At 53.3% G+C, this 17,473-nt stretch overlaps 1 protein-coding gene across 2 annotated transcripts in view; it reads left to right on the forward strand.

The window, feature by feature from the left end:
- Positions 1-278: 278 nt before the first annotated feature.
- SLC39A11 (solute carrier family 39 member 11) overlaps positions 279-17,473 on the forward strand; it is a 208,676-nt gene continuing 191,481 nt past the window's right edge. For both annotated transcript variants that reach the window (XM_019542328.1, XM_019542329.1), the window contains exons 1-3: positions 279-406; positions 1,844-1,882; positions 14,805-14,963. In XM_019542328.1, coding sequence (XP_019397873.1) covers positions 299-406; positions 1,844-1,882; positions 14,805-14,963 — 306 coding nt within the window. In that variant the 5' untranslated portion in view covers positions 279-298. The remainder of the gene's footprint in view (positions 407-1,843; positions 1,883-14,804; positions 14,964-17,473) is intronic.

The following is a 17,473-nucleotide window of genomic DNA, read 5'->3' on the forward strand; positions in this document are numbered from 1 at the left end:
GGATTTAAACGTCACAAACTCCAGCGGGGCCCAGGCTGCCTGAGGTGGGAACGGCTCAGACGAGCCGCACTGCCAATGGTCTTACACGGGATTTGCAGTTGACCGGCCTCATGCCGAGTGCCCGGGGCTCTGAAGGGAACATTAGGTGCCCAGCACCTATGAAAGCCAGGCCCAAAGCTCCTCCTGTTAGTAAGGGGTAGGGGTCGTGTTCTTGGTTTAAAGCCCACGTCGTGTTTGATGCCTTCTCTCCTGATACCCTGTGTCTCTTCCAGGCTGGTGAACTCTGGGCAAGTTCAGGATGATCCCAGGCCTCACTCCGGTGGTCCAAGCGCTGCTAGGAACCTTCTTGACCTGGGGGCTGACGGCGGCGGGTTCAGCACTCGTCTTCGTGTTTTCCAGCGGCCAGGTGGGTGTGGAGAGTCAGGTGGAAGCTTCTCCCTCCCTCCAGACAAAGATCTGAGGACCCGGGTTTGCAGAGGAGGGGGATCTAGCTGCCCGGCCCCGACGCCAGGCTGGGCAAACTCGCCCTGCGTGGACTTTTCAGCCGCCTGCACCCTCCCTGCTGTGACTGGAGCAAGCATTTATTTAGTGCTTGCAAATCCCATTTGCATCGACGTTGTGGCACAAAGTGCAGGCGAGGGGAAGGAATATTTGATTACAATGAGCCGGTTTGCAGCGAGTTTCCCTTCTCAGGAAAAGGGAATGCCAGAATGACAGGCCCTTCCTCAGCTGCTCTTTATCCTGGCATAGCTGCAGCTGTGTCTGCTGCACGTAGTGACAGCAGGTTGGCTCTTTCTTCCTGCTGGCCCAGCAGGACCGGTGCAGCTCTGATTCGGGCACCGGCTCTGAGCTGGGTTGGACTAGCTGGTGCCAACAGCCTGAGAAAGAAAGAAGCCAGCTTGACTTTCGGGTCTGAGGTGCTGTCCAGCATTCACCATCTTTGGTCTAAAATAGCCCCCATCTCCTTTGCTTCAGACAAAGCTACAAAGGCACGATTTAGTCCCAGGCGTGTAGCGGGGAAGGGGCAGGCTGGAAGCTGGGATCCTTGTTCTTTGCTGCTGCCTTCGCTCCAGTGTCTTTTGATGTCTTTTGTTATGAACTTCAGTTAGTTTTTTGGGGTGGAAGCAGCTGAACTTGTGCTCAAGCCTGTCAGAGCTCAAAGCTGCCTTCCAGTCCACAGGCTGGTGCTGGTGTTGCTTTTAAGAGCTGGCCTATTTTTCCTTCCCCACCTGGTTGCTTCTTACTGCCTTTTTTTTTTTTTGGATGGCTTCTCCAGGAGTTTGTTCTCCAGGGAGCTCTCCAATGCTAATGTTCTTCCCCGTGGGGCTCGGGTAGACGGGTTGCTGCGTGATTGAACCAAGCAGGACTGAGCCCTGAGTCATCGCCAAGCTGCCAAATCAGGGGGCTCCTGCTTTTATGTGTAACCCAGAAGTCATGAATAACGTTGCCAGAAGACCTGCTTAAATCCACCCTCTGCAGAGCAGCGTGGCAAAGCACGAGCTTGAGAGTTGCTGAAGGCAGACTGGGACTTAAGCGCATGCTTGAAGTGCAGCCTTGGCTCGGGCTGGTGGCCAGCCTTAGGAAGCTGGGCTGAGATGCTGCAGACCCAGTTCAGTGTCCACAGACATCCTGTGTGACGCTGGGAATTCACTTATTCACTCTGTGGCGCTCACTAAACATGGGATGCTTGGCCTTGGAAGAGAGCTGTGCCCAGCTGCCCCGATATAGGGAGGCATAGGAGCATCTTGAAACTTAACCCCCGGAAAGCTGTTCCCCTGCCAGAACTGTTGGCCCCTTGTTCCATTTGCAGTCGGTAAATGAAGGGCTTTGTTTTACTTTTCAGAGGCGGATCCTAGATGGAAGCCTGGGCTTTGCAGCAGGGGTGAGTACAGGACATCCTTGTTCTGCTAATCAACTGCTACTGGCATCTCTACCCAGTCCACCCCAAGTCTCATTGTGTTGGTGAAGCTTGCATGCATGCCCAGGATCTCATTATAGCGGCGCAAAGCAGTGGCAAGTTATTCGAGCCCTGTCATGTATTGGTGCCTCTGGGGGGAAAGCTGGGGATCACGGGTGTGCCAGCTTGGTAGCAAGCTGCATTTTCCCACCTGCAGCAGGTTTGGCCCTTGAGTTTGAATCCCCCTTTGGATTTGTGTGTCACGTCCCTTTCAGCTTTTTTTATGCCGAGAAGGTGCAAGGACTTGAGCCTGCACCACCACCTCTGAACATCCTACTGAGTTTGGGCATGTGCAGTTATTCCTGTCGGCAGGAGTGAGGCCTCAATCCGCAGGACTGTGCAGACCTGGTGTTTGTGTGAGGCCGAGCGTGTTCCTGCAGGGGAAGTGGTGGTTCAAGTGTTGCAATGGAGGGCTGCAGATTCTGGCTCTAATTGCATCAGGGCTGGCTAGGAAAAGCCCCTGGGGACCTGTACATCCTTGAAACCTTGTCGTCAAGGTCCCACTTGTCCTTTCAGGAGCCTGGATGCGTGAGAGCTGCAGGACAGGCAGGGTAGGAAGTTCCCTGGCACTTGGTGGTTAGGGGAAGTTTCTGCACTGTTTCCCACTTGCTCTGCAGCACAGCTGTGCAGCCAGGTATCCAGGTTGTAGCCATATTGGTCAAGTGCCAAAAGCAATCGGGACTCACGGTAGAGTTGATATCTTTTATTAAACCAGCTATAATTGTTTTTTGCAAAAATCTAGTTGGTCTAATAAAAGGTATCACCTCTATCATGAGTCCTGACTGCTGTGCAGCCAGGTGATTTAGATCAGCGGTTCTCAAACTTTTGCACCTTACGTTTCACCAACCATTTTGTCAAAAACCTTGGTCCCACCATGATAAAAACAAAACTCCACTTTTTTTCAAGAAGTGTACTTTTATGTTTACATGCCTTTTAGTATTATATTAATCATTAATGGAAATATTTAAGGATGGGCAGTGGTGTGGAGATGCTGCATTGCAGGCAAAGAATTACTTCTGTGCACTCTCAGGCCAGCCCAGCGTTGTTCGGTGCTTTCTCGAGATGGGGGAGTCTGTGTCAGAGCATGTAACAGAATGAGGGCACAGAGGCCTGCAGTTTTAGTTTCAGTTGCAAGGCTCCTGGTCATCCCACGTGTTTCTAGTAGGTGTGGCCAGGTGCCTGGGATGGACTGTGGTTTAAAGGACTTGCAAAACACCCAGATCCTGTTTGACTTGGTATCCGGGTTGAGTAACCAGCACCTGGCATGCGGAAGACGCCCATCTGTGCTCGAGAGGAGCCAGAAGCCTGTTCAGCTAGCAGCAAGGCAGCTCTGGCTTCTCTCCTCCTCCTGCAGCACTCGATACGGTTGCCAGCAGCTGAAGTGGTGCGGGGAGTCGAATTCCTTGTTCTGCGCATGTGGGCGCAAGCCAGGGGTCTAAGGAAAACCAGGCTGTCGTGTCCCCGGATGTTGAGGGCTTGCTGCCTCACGGGACATGCAAAGAATTTAAGTAACTATCTCGGCTGGTAAATTGAGGAAGGGCCCAAAGTTTTCTTAACTATACAGTTAGTCCGTTAAGAGGGATGAAACCTTTGCCTCATACATTTCCTGCACCATCGCAGCTACAGCAATGCTCCACCTTGGTAAATAAAGTAGGCAGTGACTCATTTAAGTCCATCTCCCTGCCACCGCTTCCCTGTTCCCTCTTTGATTGGGGTGTGAAGGAGCAGACCCACTTCCAGCCAGGCTCGAGGGTCTGGGGGTGCTCAGGGCCAGACCCCAGCACACAGCTGTTGTGCTGTGATAGGAACTGGGATCCTGTTTTATTAGGGCTGAAAAGCAGCTGTGACATCTAGTTTTTTCCTTGCTTATCAAACTCATGTGCCCAGCAGAGAGCACAGCATCAAGCATGGGTCCCCTAGGACCACCTTAATCTTGAGGTCATCTTCAAAGGATGCTGGACTGTTTCCATGAAGCAGGGCTAGAAACAAGCTGCATATTAGTAACAGGGAGGCTGCTTAATCATTGGAATAGCCTGACAAGGGCTGGGCAGCCTCTGAGCAGCCACCTTTGCCCACTTTCAAATGACATTGTTTTTCCCCAAAAGATCTGCTTTCAGGCAAAATAGCCCTAGGGCTTGCGTTTTTCTAGGAGGTCAGGGTAGATGATTACAGAGGTCCTTTTTCAGCTGTGGGCAGAGGTGGTTTATTTGCATTGCTAATGCAGTGCATAAAATGCAGTGCCTAAAAGCAAAAGCAGCTGCTGTTGAGCCTGTGCAGCTGGGATGCGCGGTGCCAGCCTGGCTACTAGCTGGGGGCACAGCGTCCTGACTTTACCATTGAGCTGAATGAGACCTGCAGGGTTAGAGCTGTTTGGAAGTCAAATGAAACCGGCTGTGATGGACTGTTTGGATGATGGCTGCTCTGGAGCACGATGGTTTTGGGAGCTGGTGCTCTGGCAGTGATGCATGAAGAAAGGCTGGGGGGGGAGGGCCTGGCAGGTGATGCTGGTTTTAGGAGGTGGCTCTTTCTTGTGTCTGATGGGATGAAATGCTCGAGGCACGTGCCGCCTTGGTTTAGAAATGCTCGAGGCACGTGCCGCCTTGGTTTTTGTGAGCGGCCGCACTCTTCCTCTCCACAGCAGGATCTTCTCTCTGTGGCAGAGGGCTGGCGGGTGACCAAAGGCGGGTGACCTCCCTGGCTTGCAGTGGAAAGTTTTGATTTACGATGCTCTGGGGCCTGCGGTCTTGCGCACAGATGTGCCAGCAGCCTCCTCCAGATGCTCTGAGGTTCGGCTGTCTGTCCTGTCTGTGCAGGAAACCTCCAGGTTGTGCCGGGGGGATGCAGCCGTTCGAGAAACAGAGCAGGGGGTTTCTGAGCGTGGAGCTAATTGTGGCTCTGGGGGGGTCTCTGCACTTCATAAAGGCACTGGCCAGTTTCTTTGGTAGGAGGTGCAAGAGGGATGGATGGTGCAATGATGGAATAATCTGCTTCTGATTAAAGCCTGGATGTCAGGACCAGAACCATGCACAACTTAGTCTTTGGATACAGTCTTGGGGTGAAGCCAAACATTCATCCTGGCCCCTCTCTGCAAAAGCTGCTCCAGATGTGTGTGTGTTATAGAGAGAGACTGGGTTTTTGCTCGCAAACTATTTCCCTTTGCAGGCTCATTTTGGCCCAGGTCCTTCAAAACTTCTTTTCTGTTGCACAGCTGTCTGTCTGCTGGAGACGGCGTTGTTGATTGATGCCTCGGGGTAAATGGATCCTCTCCTGTCTTTGTTTTCCGGTGGGTGTGTTGGTGCTCCCCTGACTCTCGGATGGCAGGAGGCAGGTGTGGGGTCAGAGGAGCTCCGGAGAGATGGTGGGGCATTTCGGAGCTTCTGCCTTTTGGGTGCCTTGCTTTTCGGGGCCGGGCACTGTTCTGGGCACATCCTCGCAGGGAGATGCCAGGGCAGGGTGGGGGAGCAGCAGGGTCCAGAGAGCTGGGCACGTTTGTCCTTGCGAAGTGCAGAGGAAACCCCTGCCATCTCACGGCAGCACCAAGTAAGGCTCTGCCTTGCGTGGCGCCTTCTCCGTGACTACTGGGGTCTGCTCTGTAGGGGCTGAGCATCACTCCTCCCGTTGAGAAACCGAGGCAGGGACGTGCAGGCCTGTCTGGGCACACAAGGAGTCTGTGGCAGAGCTGGGCACGTCCCGTCATGAAAGGACAGCCCGTCTGGAAGAAGACAGGGGCTCTGGGGCGATCGATGCAGCTTCCTGGAATACGCAAAGAACAAAATGGGGTGAAGGGTCTTGCGGGTGTGAAGCCAGCGTCTCTAGGGCTTGTCGCCGCATCTCTGAAGACGCTTCAAGGATCTGGGAAATGCCACCGGAGCCGTGTGTCTTCGAGCCGACCTCCAGCTCGGGAGTGAAGCATCTGCCTCCCTTCTCTGGCCTTTGCAAAGTCACGAAGCACTGTGAAACGAGCTGTGTCCACACACTGAGGCATCTCTCCCATGGACCCTGGACCCCGGGAGCCCTGCCGGTGCTGCTTGCTTCAGCGAGCCTGCCCCGAGACCTTTGCTGTGGGTCGCGGCGCCCTGATTAGCTGGAAGAAAAAAGTCTATTTAGCTCTGCGGCCCAGCCTAGCCCTGCTCTGCTGAGCGACTGTCAGGTGAGCGACCAGAGGAGCAGTGCAGAAAATGATTTTTTCCCCCTAGCAAGCTCTCCAAAGTGGTGTCCCTTCTATAGGTTATTTTCCCAGACTGTTTTTCGCGGCCTCGGGCGGAGTGTCGGGCTGTTTGTACTTTCTCTTCCTCCCTGAAAAGATGTGTCTATGCGACACGGTCTCGGGTTAGTTGCGTTGCTGTACGTTGTTGTTCCCGTTTAAACTGCTGTCTCTTCTTTTGAAGCAGCGCTTGTATGCGGAGAGCTTCACGCTGTCCCTCTCTCTGTTGAGCCTGGGGGGCCTGGGACTTGATCTCCTTTGCTCGCCGTCTCCGATAGCCTTCTTACAAAGTCTGGTTTCGATTGTGAAAAATAACAAAAAGCCCCTTTTCTGCAGCCAATTCTTTTGGCGATGCTGAAGCACTGAGCTGGTGGCTGTTCATTAGGCAGCTCTGTGCTGCCCTGCCCCTGCCCATCACTTGGCGGGCAAGGTTTGCCAACATCTCTGCTCTCGGCTGGTCTCTAGGGTCTGCCAAAGCTTCCTTGCCTGAGAGGTTTTTATTGCTGGGGGTAGTGCCGTGGAGCATATGAAAGGGCAGCCGCTCTGTGCCAGCCAGCCAGTGCCCGCGTACGGATCTCCCCTGTGGACACGTGCCCCGATGGTCGCAGGGTAGACCTCGGGGCAGGTGAGATGCTGGCTTGGCTTCCCGATGGGGGTTTCGAGGGGTTTTGGAGGAGCCTGCAGCGTGTTGCAAATTACTTTGAATTTTGGAGCCTGCTGATTGGCTTTCACCGCGTCTTTTCAGGGGAGGGAGAAAAGAGAGGCCTTAAAAAGAAAAATAATAATAATAATGGGGATGGGGGGGCTTCCTTTTTGCCTTGAAAACCCAGAGATTCAGAGCGTCTGAAGTGGAGCTTAGGAGCATAGGATCCCTATTGACCCATGCTCCTCTCCGCCTTCTCTCTTCAGCCCTTGCCATGCCAGCTTTGCACTGGTAGAATAGTTTTGGGTCCTCTTGGCTCATGTTCCTGGTCTTTGGGTTCAAAGGAGCTATTTCAGGCACTGTACATGGCAGTTGTTCACAAGAGTTGCAGACCCCACATTGGCGTGGCCTGAACCCCTTTCCAAAGGGTGCAAAGCCATGGTGCTTAGGCTCTCAGACATTGCTAGTGATTTTGGATGTCTCCATTGTTGTGCTCTTGGGTTGAGACTTTAAAAGAGGGTTGATATTCAGAGGGCTGAGGGCTTGGTATTTCTGCAGCCCCTTATCACCACCTTGTTGAAAGGACCATCGCAGGGCCTAGATTAAAAGGATGGGCTGGGGTATGGGTGCTAGCCTGGTGTCTGGGAAGCACGAGTTTGGTGCCACGCGTGGCCGGGCGTCTAGGGAAAGCGTGGGCTGCATGCTACTGTCACGTCCGCTCTCTCAGCAGAGGAGACCCCCACCCCAGGGCGCGTCTCCGTGGGCTCTCTGCACCTCGGGTCCCTACCTGCAAATTGTACAGAAGGAAGCTTGCTATCTTGCAGAGGGCTGCACATGAGATCTTCTTCACCTTGGTACTGGGTCTTACTGAGTGGGAGGTATAGGTCCTTGATGTGGGATTTTGCTTAAATAAGACTAGACAGGTTTTGATCAAACCCTTCTGCAGCGGCTCAGCTCCCGGGGCCTGACGCTGTGACGCCTTGTAGCCTCTCTGAAGTGTCTCCACCTTCCCGTCTGCCCTGTCCGGGCTGGGGTTGAGCTCCTTGGCAAAGTAGGAAACCAAAAGGGGTGACTTTAAACAGCAGGAAACTTGGCCAGTCCCATGCAGGCTGGATATGGCTGCAGCGGTGACTTGCAAAGCAGAAGCTACTTCTGAGACCGATCCTTGGCACTGGTGTACTGCTGAAGTTGGAGTCCTCCCTGCTAAGAGTCTGGCTGAGGAAATGAAATGGAGGACCAGACAGACATCGATGGGTCCCTCAAGCTGGTGGGGCTCTCCTTCTGCTGTCTCTGTCTAGGTTCGTGATTTTTCATCTGCTACAGCGTAGGAAGAGTCATCATCTTCAAAGCCCGTGCTCCGGTCTCGTGTCAGCTTGCTGGCGGGGAGCAGAGACCGTGCCTGCTCTGCCGAAAGGGTCCGGGTGGGTAAGGCTCTCCAAACTGAAATCTCTGAATTCATTTAATTCCCAGTGCCTTCTCGAGCATGCTCCGTAGGCCCAGCCAGCCTCTGCTTTTGGTTGCAAGCTTGTCTCCTGTTGCTCAGTCATCCTTGCCAGGGTCCTTTTCTTTTTTGGGCTGGCAGAAATCACTGGGCTGCCGTCCCACATGCAGGCTGGCTCTCAAGATGCCGCATGCTTGCTGCTTAGCAAGGCTTTGCTTGGTTCTGGACTGGCAGCAGGTCACCGTCCTGGGTTTCCCTGTCTTGTTGCTCTGTGTCGGCCAAACAGCGCATGGACGGGAGTTTTCAGTGAGACGCAGCAACGTGGGGATCTTCTGCATTGATCCACGGTTGGGATATGTGAGGCTGGGTATTGGCAGGTGACGCTCCAGGCCGTGGGGAAAGCACGAAACAGCGATGTAAGTCAGGTGCGTGGTTTTTAACTTGCTCTGTGACCTGGTACAAGTCACTTCCCTCCAGGTTTTCTTCCCTGCAGGGTTGGTTGAGATTTGGGGTCTCCCAGTAGAGACTGTGTCATAGCATGGGTAGATGCTGATTGTGGGTGGGGAGGAGGATTTGGTGCCTTTACTGCGAGGCTGCGCTGGACACGACCTCCATCAAGGCCGCGGCAGGCATGGAGGAGCAGGACTCTGAGCTGCAGCTGGTGCCAGTGGCAGGGGTGACCTCAGGATATGGGTGTAATGCAGGTAGGCATACCTGTACCGGAGCAATTATTAATTGAGCTCACACAGGTAGCTGTTAATAGGATGTTGGTGTATACATCCAAGGCTTGTTGGTGTCTTTGCTTGCGCTGTGACCACCGGCCGAGGTTGGGGGGCTATGGCTAGATGCATTAGGAAGCCACCTTCCTTCCCCGACTTGCCACGTGGAGGGAGCCTGGCTGGCAGAACGCCTCCTCCTCTGGCCTTTTGTTCCTCGGCAATCGCCGCAAGTCCGGATCCATCCATCACAGAGTGACAGAAACACTGTGTGACAGCGCGGGGGACTAACAAAGTTATCCCTCCCAGCAGAAGGGCAGAGAAGCCCAGTCAATGCACGAACTTCAGCGGAAAGCAGATTAGCATCGTATTCAGGGGAGGGCCGAATAGACACGCCGCCTACGTGCAGCATGCAATGAGGTGGAAACTGCACTGACTCGAGTCTCCGAATGACGTTCAGGTCCCGGTTGGGCGAGTTCTGGGGCCGGCAGACAGGGGTTGGTGTTGTCGGCTTCCTGGCAGGACCTCTCATCAGGTTTGTAGGCTGGACATACCTTTTTCAGCACGCACAAGACAGGTCTCAAGCCACCTCACGAGACTCCTTTCCTTCCCACTGCTTTCTGTAGTGATTCACAGCCCTTGGGGCTGGAGGATGGGTGGGGAGATAACAGATTTTGCTTTTGGATATCCTAGCATGGCTGCACTGACTGGCTGGATAGATGCTAATATAAGTAAGGTGAGGATCTGCCTTTTCTCAGAAGTCTCGCTGGACTCTTTGCTCAAGTAAAGACTGCAGCACTTAGCTGATATGACTGTTGTTTTTTCCTCCTAGCTGCTTGCAAGGACTGGCTGAGCTGGAGGGAGGGTCCCTGTATTTGAGCAGAAGAGTCCTGGGACTTTCTTTCCTGTCACTGTAAGGAAAGGTAGGGGCGGTGGTGCCTTTCGGCTGGGCTCCCACCCACAGAGAGTGTACAGAGGAGGCCTAGGGGGTTAAGTACTTTGTCTTTTAAAGCAAGCCAAGCCAGTTGTTGGAGATCCAGCTGCACCCCCTCACTTAGCAATGCAGGGTTGGCTTATGGCCCATGCTCTCGTACCCTTCATGTGCCAAGGTAGCCATTTTCCAGCTGCGTAAATGGTGTTTTTGGCACTTAACGTGGTTGCGATGCTATTCCATGTGCACTGTGGATGTAGGAGCATCCACGCAGCTCAGCAGGCTGCACAAGAGCTGGGCGGATGTGTGCCCACAGAAGTGCATATGCTGGGTGTGTATGGGTCGCACATTTCTGGTGGGCAGGTGTGAGACGCAGCAGGGGCTGGAGAAAGGCCGACATAATGTCTCGCTTGTGGGATGATGGGTCAAGTGCTGTGCGGAGAAACTGGATGCAGGTTCAAAACTTCTTGTGGGGGGAGGGTAGGCCTTGAAACCCGGGTCTTCTGCTCCCCGGGCAATGCTCTAACCACTCTGGGAGCGGGGCTAAAACAAGGAAGGCTTTTTCCGTCTGTTTTCCCCAAACTTATGCTCCGGTAGGTGCATACACAGCCGTGAACTGCCCGTATTTGCTGAGCGTGCGTGGTAGCCCTGTGGTTGCTTACGTGTCCACGCAGCATGGGTAACAGGATTGCAAGCTGGGTGTCGAAACCAAAACTGCCCTTGGCATGACTGGAGACCTGCAATGTTGGTGCACAAGGGCTAATTGAACTCAACTTGTTGCCGTACATCTGGCCTTTGGGTGCTTTGAAGTTGGGAGCACTTTATGGGCAACAGGAGTTGGGGGATGAGCAAACCGTGGCCCCCATCTTCCTTGGGGAAGTGATGCTTTACCGTTACAAGCCGACCTATTTCTACAGTGCTTTTTCTCCCCCTGTTGCTCATGTTTCCATGTTGCTGGGTTGTTTTTTTTTTGAGGAGGTGGCATTTGAAAGGTAAAGTTTGACAGCTGCATGTAAGTCTAATGTGACAGCTCGCTTGGTTCTGAGGCCCGGCGCACTCAGGTTTACCTGGTCCCGTGGGGACCGGTGTCTCCGGCAATAGGCATCTCATTTCTTGCAAAAGAAGAGAGCTTTTTAAATGTAATTGCAGCCGGCTGTGCCGTGCCTCTCCAGACACGTGCTTTTGCTGGGAGAATAAGAGAAGGCGAAGGATTTGCTGCAGCCGGCTTGTGGCTCTGTCGGCAGGCCCGTTTCACGGGGCTTTGAGTGCGACTGCTTCATTGCCCGCTGCTCCTGGTATGAGCAATGGGACGTGGGGCTGTGTCTGGTCCCCGCTAGCTGCCTCCTTCCTGCTGCTCCATCTAGCATTATCTCATGTGCAGAAGGACCTAGGAAGCCCCTTCCCATCTTGCTGTTAAAGGGCTTGTCATTCGTGACCACCCTCCTGTTGCTTGCACGCGTCATCCCAGGGTCGCCGAACAACCCCTCTGTGCGAGAGAGCACCCACCCCACAACGAGAGACTGGTTCTGGTCCCTCGTCTCCTCCAGTTGCTTGAGGGCAGCGATGCCCAACCAGAGATCCTTTTAAGGGTGCCACGCAATGCTAGCACTGCTGTGCTACTATAACTCAGAAGAGAAACCCAGAGATTTCACATAGAAGCCCCCCATCGCTTTAAAACTGTCCCGATTGGTCTTTCAGAGTCGTTTGCCACAGAAACATGGCTCTGCTTTTCTCCTGTAGTCAAAAACCAAGCGAAAACCAAAAGGGGAATTTTTTTGAAGGGCATCGAGCCTATCAAGGGGTGCCTCGAGTCTGAAATGGTTGAGAACCGCTCCCTTGGACTAATATCCACGTTGTGTTTTTTTTTCTGAAGGAGCTACATCTGGTTCATCCCGGGTGGGATATATCCCGAGGGGGTTGGGCACAAATGAGCTTCTCTGCGTAGCCGAGCAGCTCCAGAAGCAAGCAGCTAGGCAGATTTTATAGATATGTAATGAGGCCAGATCTGCTGAAAGCACTATATTGGGCTGATTATTTTGAATTAATCCAGGCTTCTACATTGGACACTGGGGAGGAGGCGAGTGGAGGCAATGAATAAATTGGCAATTAATTGGTACAATATGGATGTATTAATGCCGCATATTGGCTGAGTATCTGTGGGATCTAGCGTTTCTCTCTCTCTTTTTCTTTTTGTTTCTGATTCGGTGTAATTTGGAGAATGCTCTGCTGGGATGATAAGTCTTTTTTTAAAGCCAAATCTTGGCTTTGGGCTCCATTTTGCCCCTAGGAAAGCAGCGGTCAGGGAAGGAATCGTAGGTAAAATGGGTACGTTTTTACCGTAATGGTGAGGAAATCTCGTCTTGCAGCCTGACTCTACAATCAGCAAGGTCAAAACCAACTGAAAACCTCCGTGCCCTCCAGCCGGCACAGTTAGCAGTCTTGTGCTGCCCGTGGCAGTGGCTGGTTGTGTAACCGGTCTATGTGGCAGGGGGTCCTGAGCACCCGTTGGTGGTTCAGGAGGTTGGTGGAGGGATGTGGGCCGTGGAGGAGGTTAGAAAGGGGAAGGAGCATATGAAGGGTGTGTGAGGGTAGCCCCCGGGTCCTCTTTTGCTGGGTACTACGCTTGGTGGGATACAGCGCCTTCGTTCAGGGCTGTGCGGGGAGGAGAAGACTGAGGACCGACTTTGCAGTAGCTCGTGGCCCACAGCTGGGTCCCCTGCGTGCCTGTTTCTGTCGGTGCCCGCGGATTACGTGCATGGTCTCAAGACTGAAAAAAAGCCTTGCACTTATCCAGACCCAGCAGAAGCAGCATCCTCAGACGCAGCGTGCGGCAGCCCCCAAGACAGCTAGTGCTTCTCATAGTTTCGGGGCCTTGAAAATCATAGCAGCTGGTCAGCATCAGGGCCGGTAATACCACGGCATTTGCAGCGCTGCATGCTCCGCCAGCACGGCTTCCAGCATCGGCAGCCCTGAAACTCAGCTAATTAAACTTAACTAATTAAACTGAGCTCCCTTCATTTTCAGCCTTTTAACAGCACCCCTTTGACAGCTGCCTCCCCGTGCAGATGAGCGGGAGGCGGCGTGCTGCAGGACAGCGGCGTCAGCGGGGCAGGAGGACGCTGCACACTGAAGCAATGGGTGCGCTTTGTACCGTATTTATGTGCGTACCGCCCCCCCCAAACTGCGCGCTGTTTTGGAAAGGGAGGGGAGGAGAGGGAGAATTTTCTTTTTGACCAAACTGTTGAGAATCTGCTGCCTCATTTAAGACGTACCCTCCAGTTTTCACTTGCTATTTTTTGGTGGGGGAGGGGGGAAAGGAAGCGTGCAGTATGACTAAATAATAAAGTGCTTTTATGATGTAAGCACCAGGCAGCAAGTTGGGACCAGCCTTGTGTTGTGCACTTAGACACCCATCGAAGAGCATCATTTGCTTAAGTGGAGTACGCTCGAACCTCTTGGGCTGCGTTGTGCTCATCACACATTGAAACTGGCTTCCCTTGCAATTTTTTTTTTTTTTTTTAAAGCCTTCGTGATTTATTATCTTCAGGGCTGGAATCAGCTTGGCTTATGTTTAATTAAAATAAAGCCAAAGGTTTTACGAAATCTCGGCGCTAGTGGAAACATTGCCATGGATTATTAAAATAGCGAAAGCGGGGGGACACAGACATTTCCTAGCAATATTCGCAGCGTGAACCCTGCGGCATAAGATCATGTCGGTGTTAGCTCGTCTGGTAGCAGGAGCTATAGCAAGACCTCGGGTGGGGGTGGGGGGCAGGCGATGAAACCCAGTCATCGGCTTTGGCTGGCTTTTCGGTGCGAGATGCAGAAAGGAACTGATCTCCATTACTGGGGATAGTGACCCTAGCTACCTTTTCTCTTTTTTTTTGCTTTCATTCCTCATTTTAATAAGCTTAGATGCTGCTGGTAACAAGCGAGCTAGTGTGTTAACAGCAAGGATTTCAGCCTAATGGGGTCCTTCGGAAGCTTTCTCGTATCTGTTTTGCGGGGAAAAATCAGCAAGGGGCTCCTTCGGTTTGCAAGGTCTTCGGTCTCACATAATTGGCATTCCCAGTCCTGCCGCCACAATGATCTGATATGAGGATGGGGCTAATTCCCCCTCGCTGCCCTTGGAAGGATTATCATGGGCGCATTAAGCCTCCGGAGGATGATCCCACCAAGCGTGTGAGTCACTCTTCCTGACTCGAGTCTGGTTCAGGGAAAGTTGATGGCTGGGTAGGACTCCCACTTAATCCTGGCCTCATTTCGTTTGTGTACTTCAGCGATTAGCTCTGTGGGGAAGCCGGCTTTCACGTCACTGCTGGGTTTTTAATGGCCCGGCCACTCTGTTTGTTGTAAAGGTTTAAGACGTTGAAGCGTTTTAGCCTGTGTGATGGCACGTGCTGCTGGGCTGTGACCGCAGCACGCCGTGGGGAGCCCTGCTTCTGCACTGTGGCCATCCAGACAGCACTGGGGCTCACTGGGCCCTGCTCCACCTCCCGGTTCACAGCTCCAAGCAGGTCTGAATTAGCAAAACGGCGCGTTACGGGAACCAGGAGGCTGCTCCTGCCCTGTGGCCTTGAGCAGATCCAGGGGTAGGTGGGTGGTGAGTTTGCTGAGCTGTGGAGGGTGAATTGCATCAGTGCGGGATGCTCCTTGCTCCCTTGTGCTCACCTGAGCTGTTAAACAGTGAGGAGGGAAAGTCCGGCGGCCTTCGAGGGTTGCACCAAGGGAGGTAGTGCCGGCAGGGAGCTGGAGTTAATTGGTGCTGTTTGCAGCCATCGCTGGTGCAGAAGGAAGGGCTCGTGACCTAGCGGGAAGGCTGGGAGCCTCCCCAGTGCAGGTGCCTGGATCGTGGTCGGAGGGCTTTTCCATGGGACGCGCGCGCTAACTCTCCTCGCTCTCCATCCCTCAGGTCATGCTTGCTGCGTCTTACTGGTCGCTCCTGGCGCCTGCCATCGAAATGGTCGAGGACGCCGGGAATTTCGGGGCCTTTGCTTTCATCCCGGTGGCCGTGGGCTTCACCCTGGGAGCAGCTTTCGTCTACTTTGCTGACCTCCTCCTCCCCATGCTGGTGAGTACGTGCCTGGTGCTCTGCTTTCTGCTGCTGCGTGGTCTCTGGGGTTCACGTGCCTCCTGTAGCCGCCTTGCAGCTGGACAGGCCTGCAAGGAGGTGGCACATTGCTTTTGAACCTCTGCCTTGCCCGAGGGGAAGGCTGGTCTCCGTGCTGGGAGGGCAGTGTGGCTGGCGTCCGTCCCTGGCTCTCCATCCCTTCCTGTGGGATTGCTGAGGCCCTTGGCATGACCTAAAGCGGGCCCTGCACCTCTGAAACTTTTTTTTACTTTTTCTTGTTTCAAGATTGGAGAAAGGAAGTTACCCAATAATCCCAAGAGAGCATTGGCATTTCCAGGAAAGGAGCATTTACAATCCCCAGAATATATTTTTTAATGCAGGCTGGAGGCTTTTCTAATAGCGAGGGATTCGTGCTGGGAAATCCTGCAGCTGCTTCTGTGGGAGATTGTACTGAATTATCACCCTGGGCCTTTCTGGTCTCCGAAGTCTATGAGCCTGTGAAAGTATGACATACAATAACTGTGAAAACCTGGGTGGGGAGAGCGGTGTCTATACCACTGGCCTGGGCATGCCATGGTACCTGGGATTCAGCCATGCATTAGCAAACCAGCCAGGGTAGCTCCCTCTTCATTCATGCTCTAGGGACCTTTGCTGTCCACACCCCACCAGCTTGTGTGCAGAAACCATTTTAAAACCAACCATCCCTTGCCCGTGCTGCCCTTTGTGATCGTCGCCTCCACTGAAGAGGCCCCTCGGCTCTGTTTGGTCAGCTGCGGCAGCTCGTGTTTCCCAACAGAGAAAGCAAACAGTTGCACAGCACGGCCTGGGAGCACCCCAGCTAGCCCGGGTTTTGCAATGGGAGCGTGGGCGTTTGGGGTTGCATGGGACGTGAGGAGTAAGAGAGACTGCAGGAGGAGGGGGAGGGTATGGGGCACAGTGATACTCCACGTGGAGGTCCCCCTCTGTTTGGGCTGCCCACCTACTGGGACTGGCGCGTGGATGAGCACTGTAGCACGTGGCCGCGCAGGGCTGTCTTGCTGGCTCTCAGCAGGCTGAATGGCATTCGTGTTTCCAAACAGCATGGGGTGAAGCTGGGAGATGCAGTGCCCCGCCGGGTTAATCCACCTGACGCCGCTGAATGCTTGCTTCAAAGCTGCGCTTTTGCCCAAAAAAAGGGAGAAAAATCCCGGCTGACTTCCCAGCGTTGCTTCGAACTCTCCCCTTTGTTGCGAGCTCCTGCTTTTTAAACCCAATTAAAATAACAACAGGAGATTAACTGCGCTTTGGCTTGTAAACAGCATGTTTTCCAGCTCCGCTCAGCACCGCGCTTCCCGTGGTACAGGGAGGCTGGCGGGTCCTTCCCTGCTTTTGCTTCAGGATGCTGTGGTGGGGCTTGCAGTTGCAGTTGCACCCCACCACATCCTTTTCTTGCTTCGGGATGCCACTCTTGCACGGTGACTAGCAGCAACTCTGCAAGGGTCTGGAGAGAGCAACTCCCTCTGCAGTGAAAGGCTATGGGAGAGGCCTTTCTGCTTTCATCCCCTTCTGCGAGCTGGGGGAATGAAGCGCCCCCTCCATCAAAGCCTGAGACTGCAGCTGATGTGCTGCGTTTTGCTTGAGCTGGGGGGTCTCTGCATTTGCATTGAGGTAACCCGGGGGAGCCCCCTTGTTTGTACAGCATGTGGCGCAGAACAAAGATCGATCCGAAGACTGGCTGATGGACGTGATGCTATGGCCCCGTGTCCTCTCTCTCGTGGAGAGTCGGGTGCAGCAGAGACTGGGTGGGCTGTGGAGGATGTGATGGAAGGAGCTTGGAAGTGACCCAGTTAAATGAGTGCAATTTTGGATATTTTGCTTGACAAGTGTAATAGGCTGGATTCTTCCCTGGGGAAACTCTGTTGGCTGCAGCCACTTTACATAGGGGTGCGTTTGGCTCCGTGCCCCCCTCTCTCCCATTTCTGGGTTCAGCGCTCTCCCACCAAGTGCATTGCTGACTGCCACTCAAGCACCTCCAGCTACTGTTTGGTCAGTTCGAATCTATGCTGCTTTTGATTTCCCCTCCTGCAGATTGGCTTGAAAAGAAGATCCAAGAAAAAAAGCAATGCAGTTTCACAATGAAGATGCTAATGGACCAGGGGCCTGTGGGAATTCAGGGGTGGGGTATTAACACGCAAGCGTTTTTGCTGAGAGAAGATGAAAATAAGGATTTATTTATTTATTTTTTTTAATGGGCTGTTCTTCATGTGAAGAGGGCAGTGCTTTGATGTGCCGGACACTTGCTGCTTTGGTGTATAGCAACGGGTAGTCTAAACTTCGAATGACTTCTTGATTTGGTGCCTGTGATCTCTTTTTTTTTTTCCGCTGATGGAGAGAGGAGGAATTTCTCTCTCTCACTTGCTCATTTGCCGGCTGTTCAAAGAGGACGGGTATGATTATTAATGATACATACGAAAGCATTTGCTCAACAATGGAGCTTTGTAGGGGTTTTGAAATCCTCGGAGACAAATTGG

The sequence above is a fragment of the Crocodylus porosus genome, unplaced genomic scaffold, assembly GCF_001723895.1.
Source record: "Crocodylus porosus isolate Cpor-Errol unplaced genomic scaffold, CroPor_comp1, whole genome shotgun sequence".
Lineage (NCBI taxonomy): Eukaryota > Metazoa > Chordata > Crocodylia > Crocodylidae > Crocodylus > Crocodylus porosus.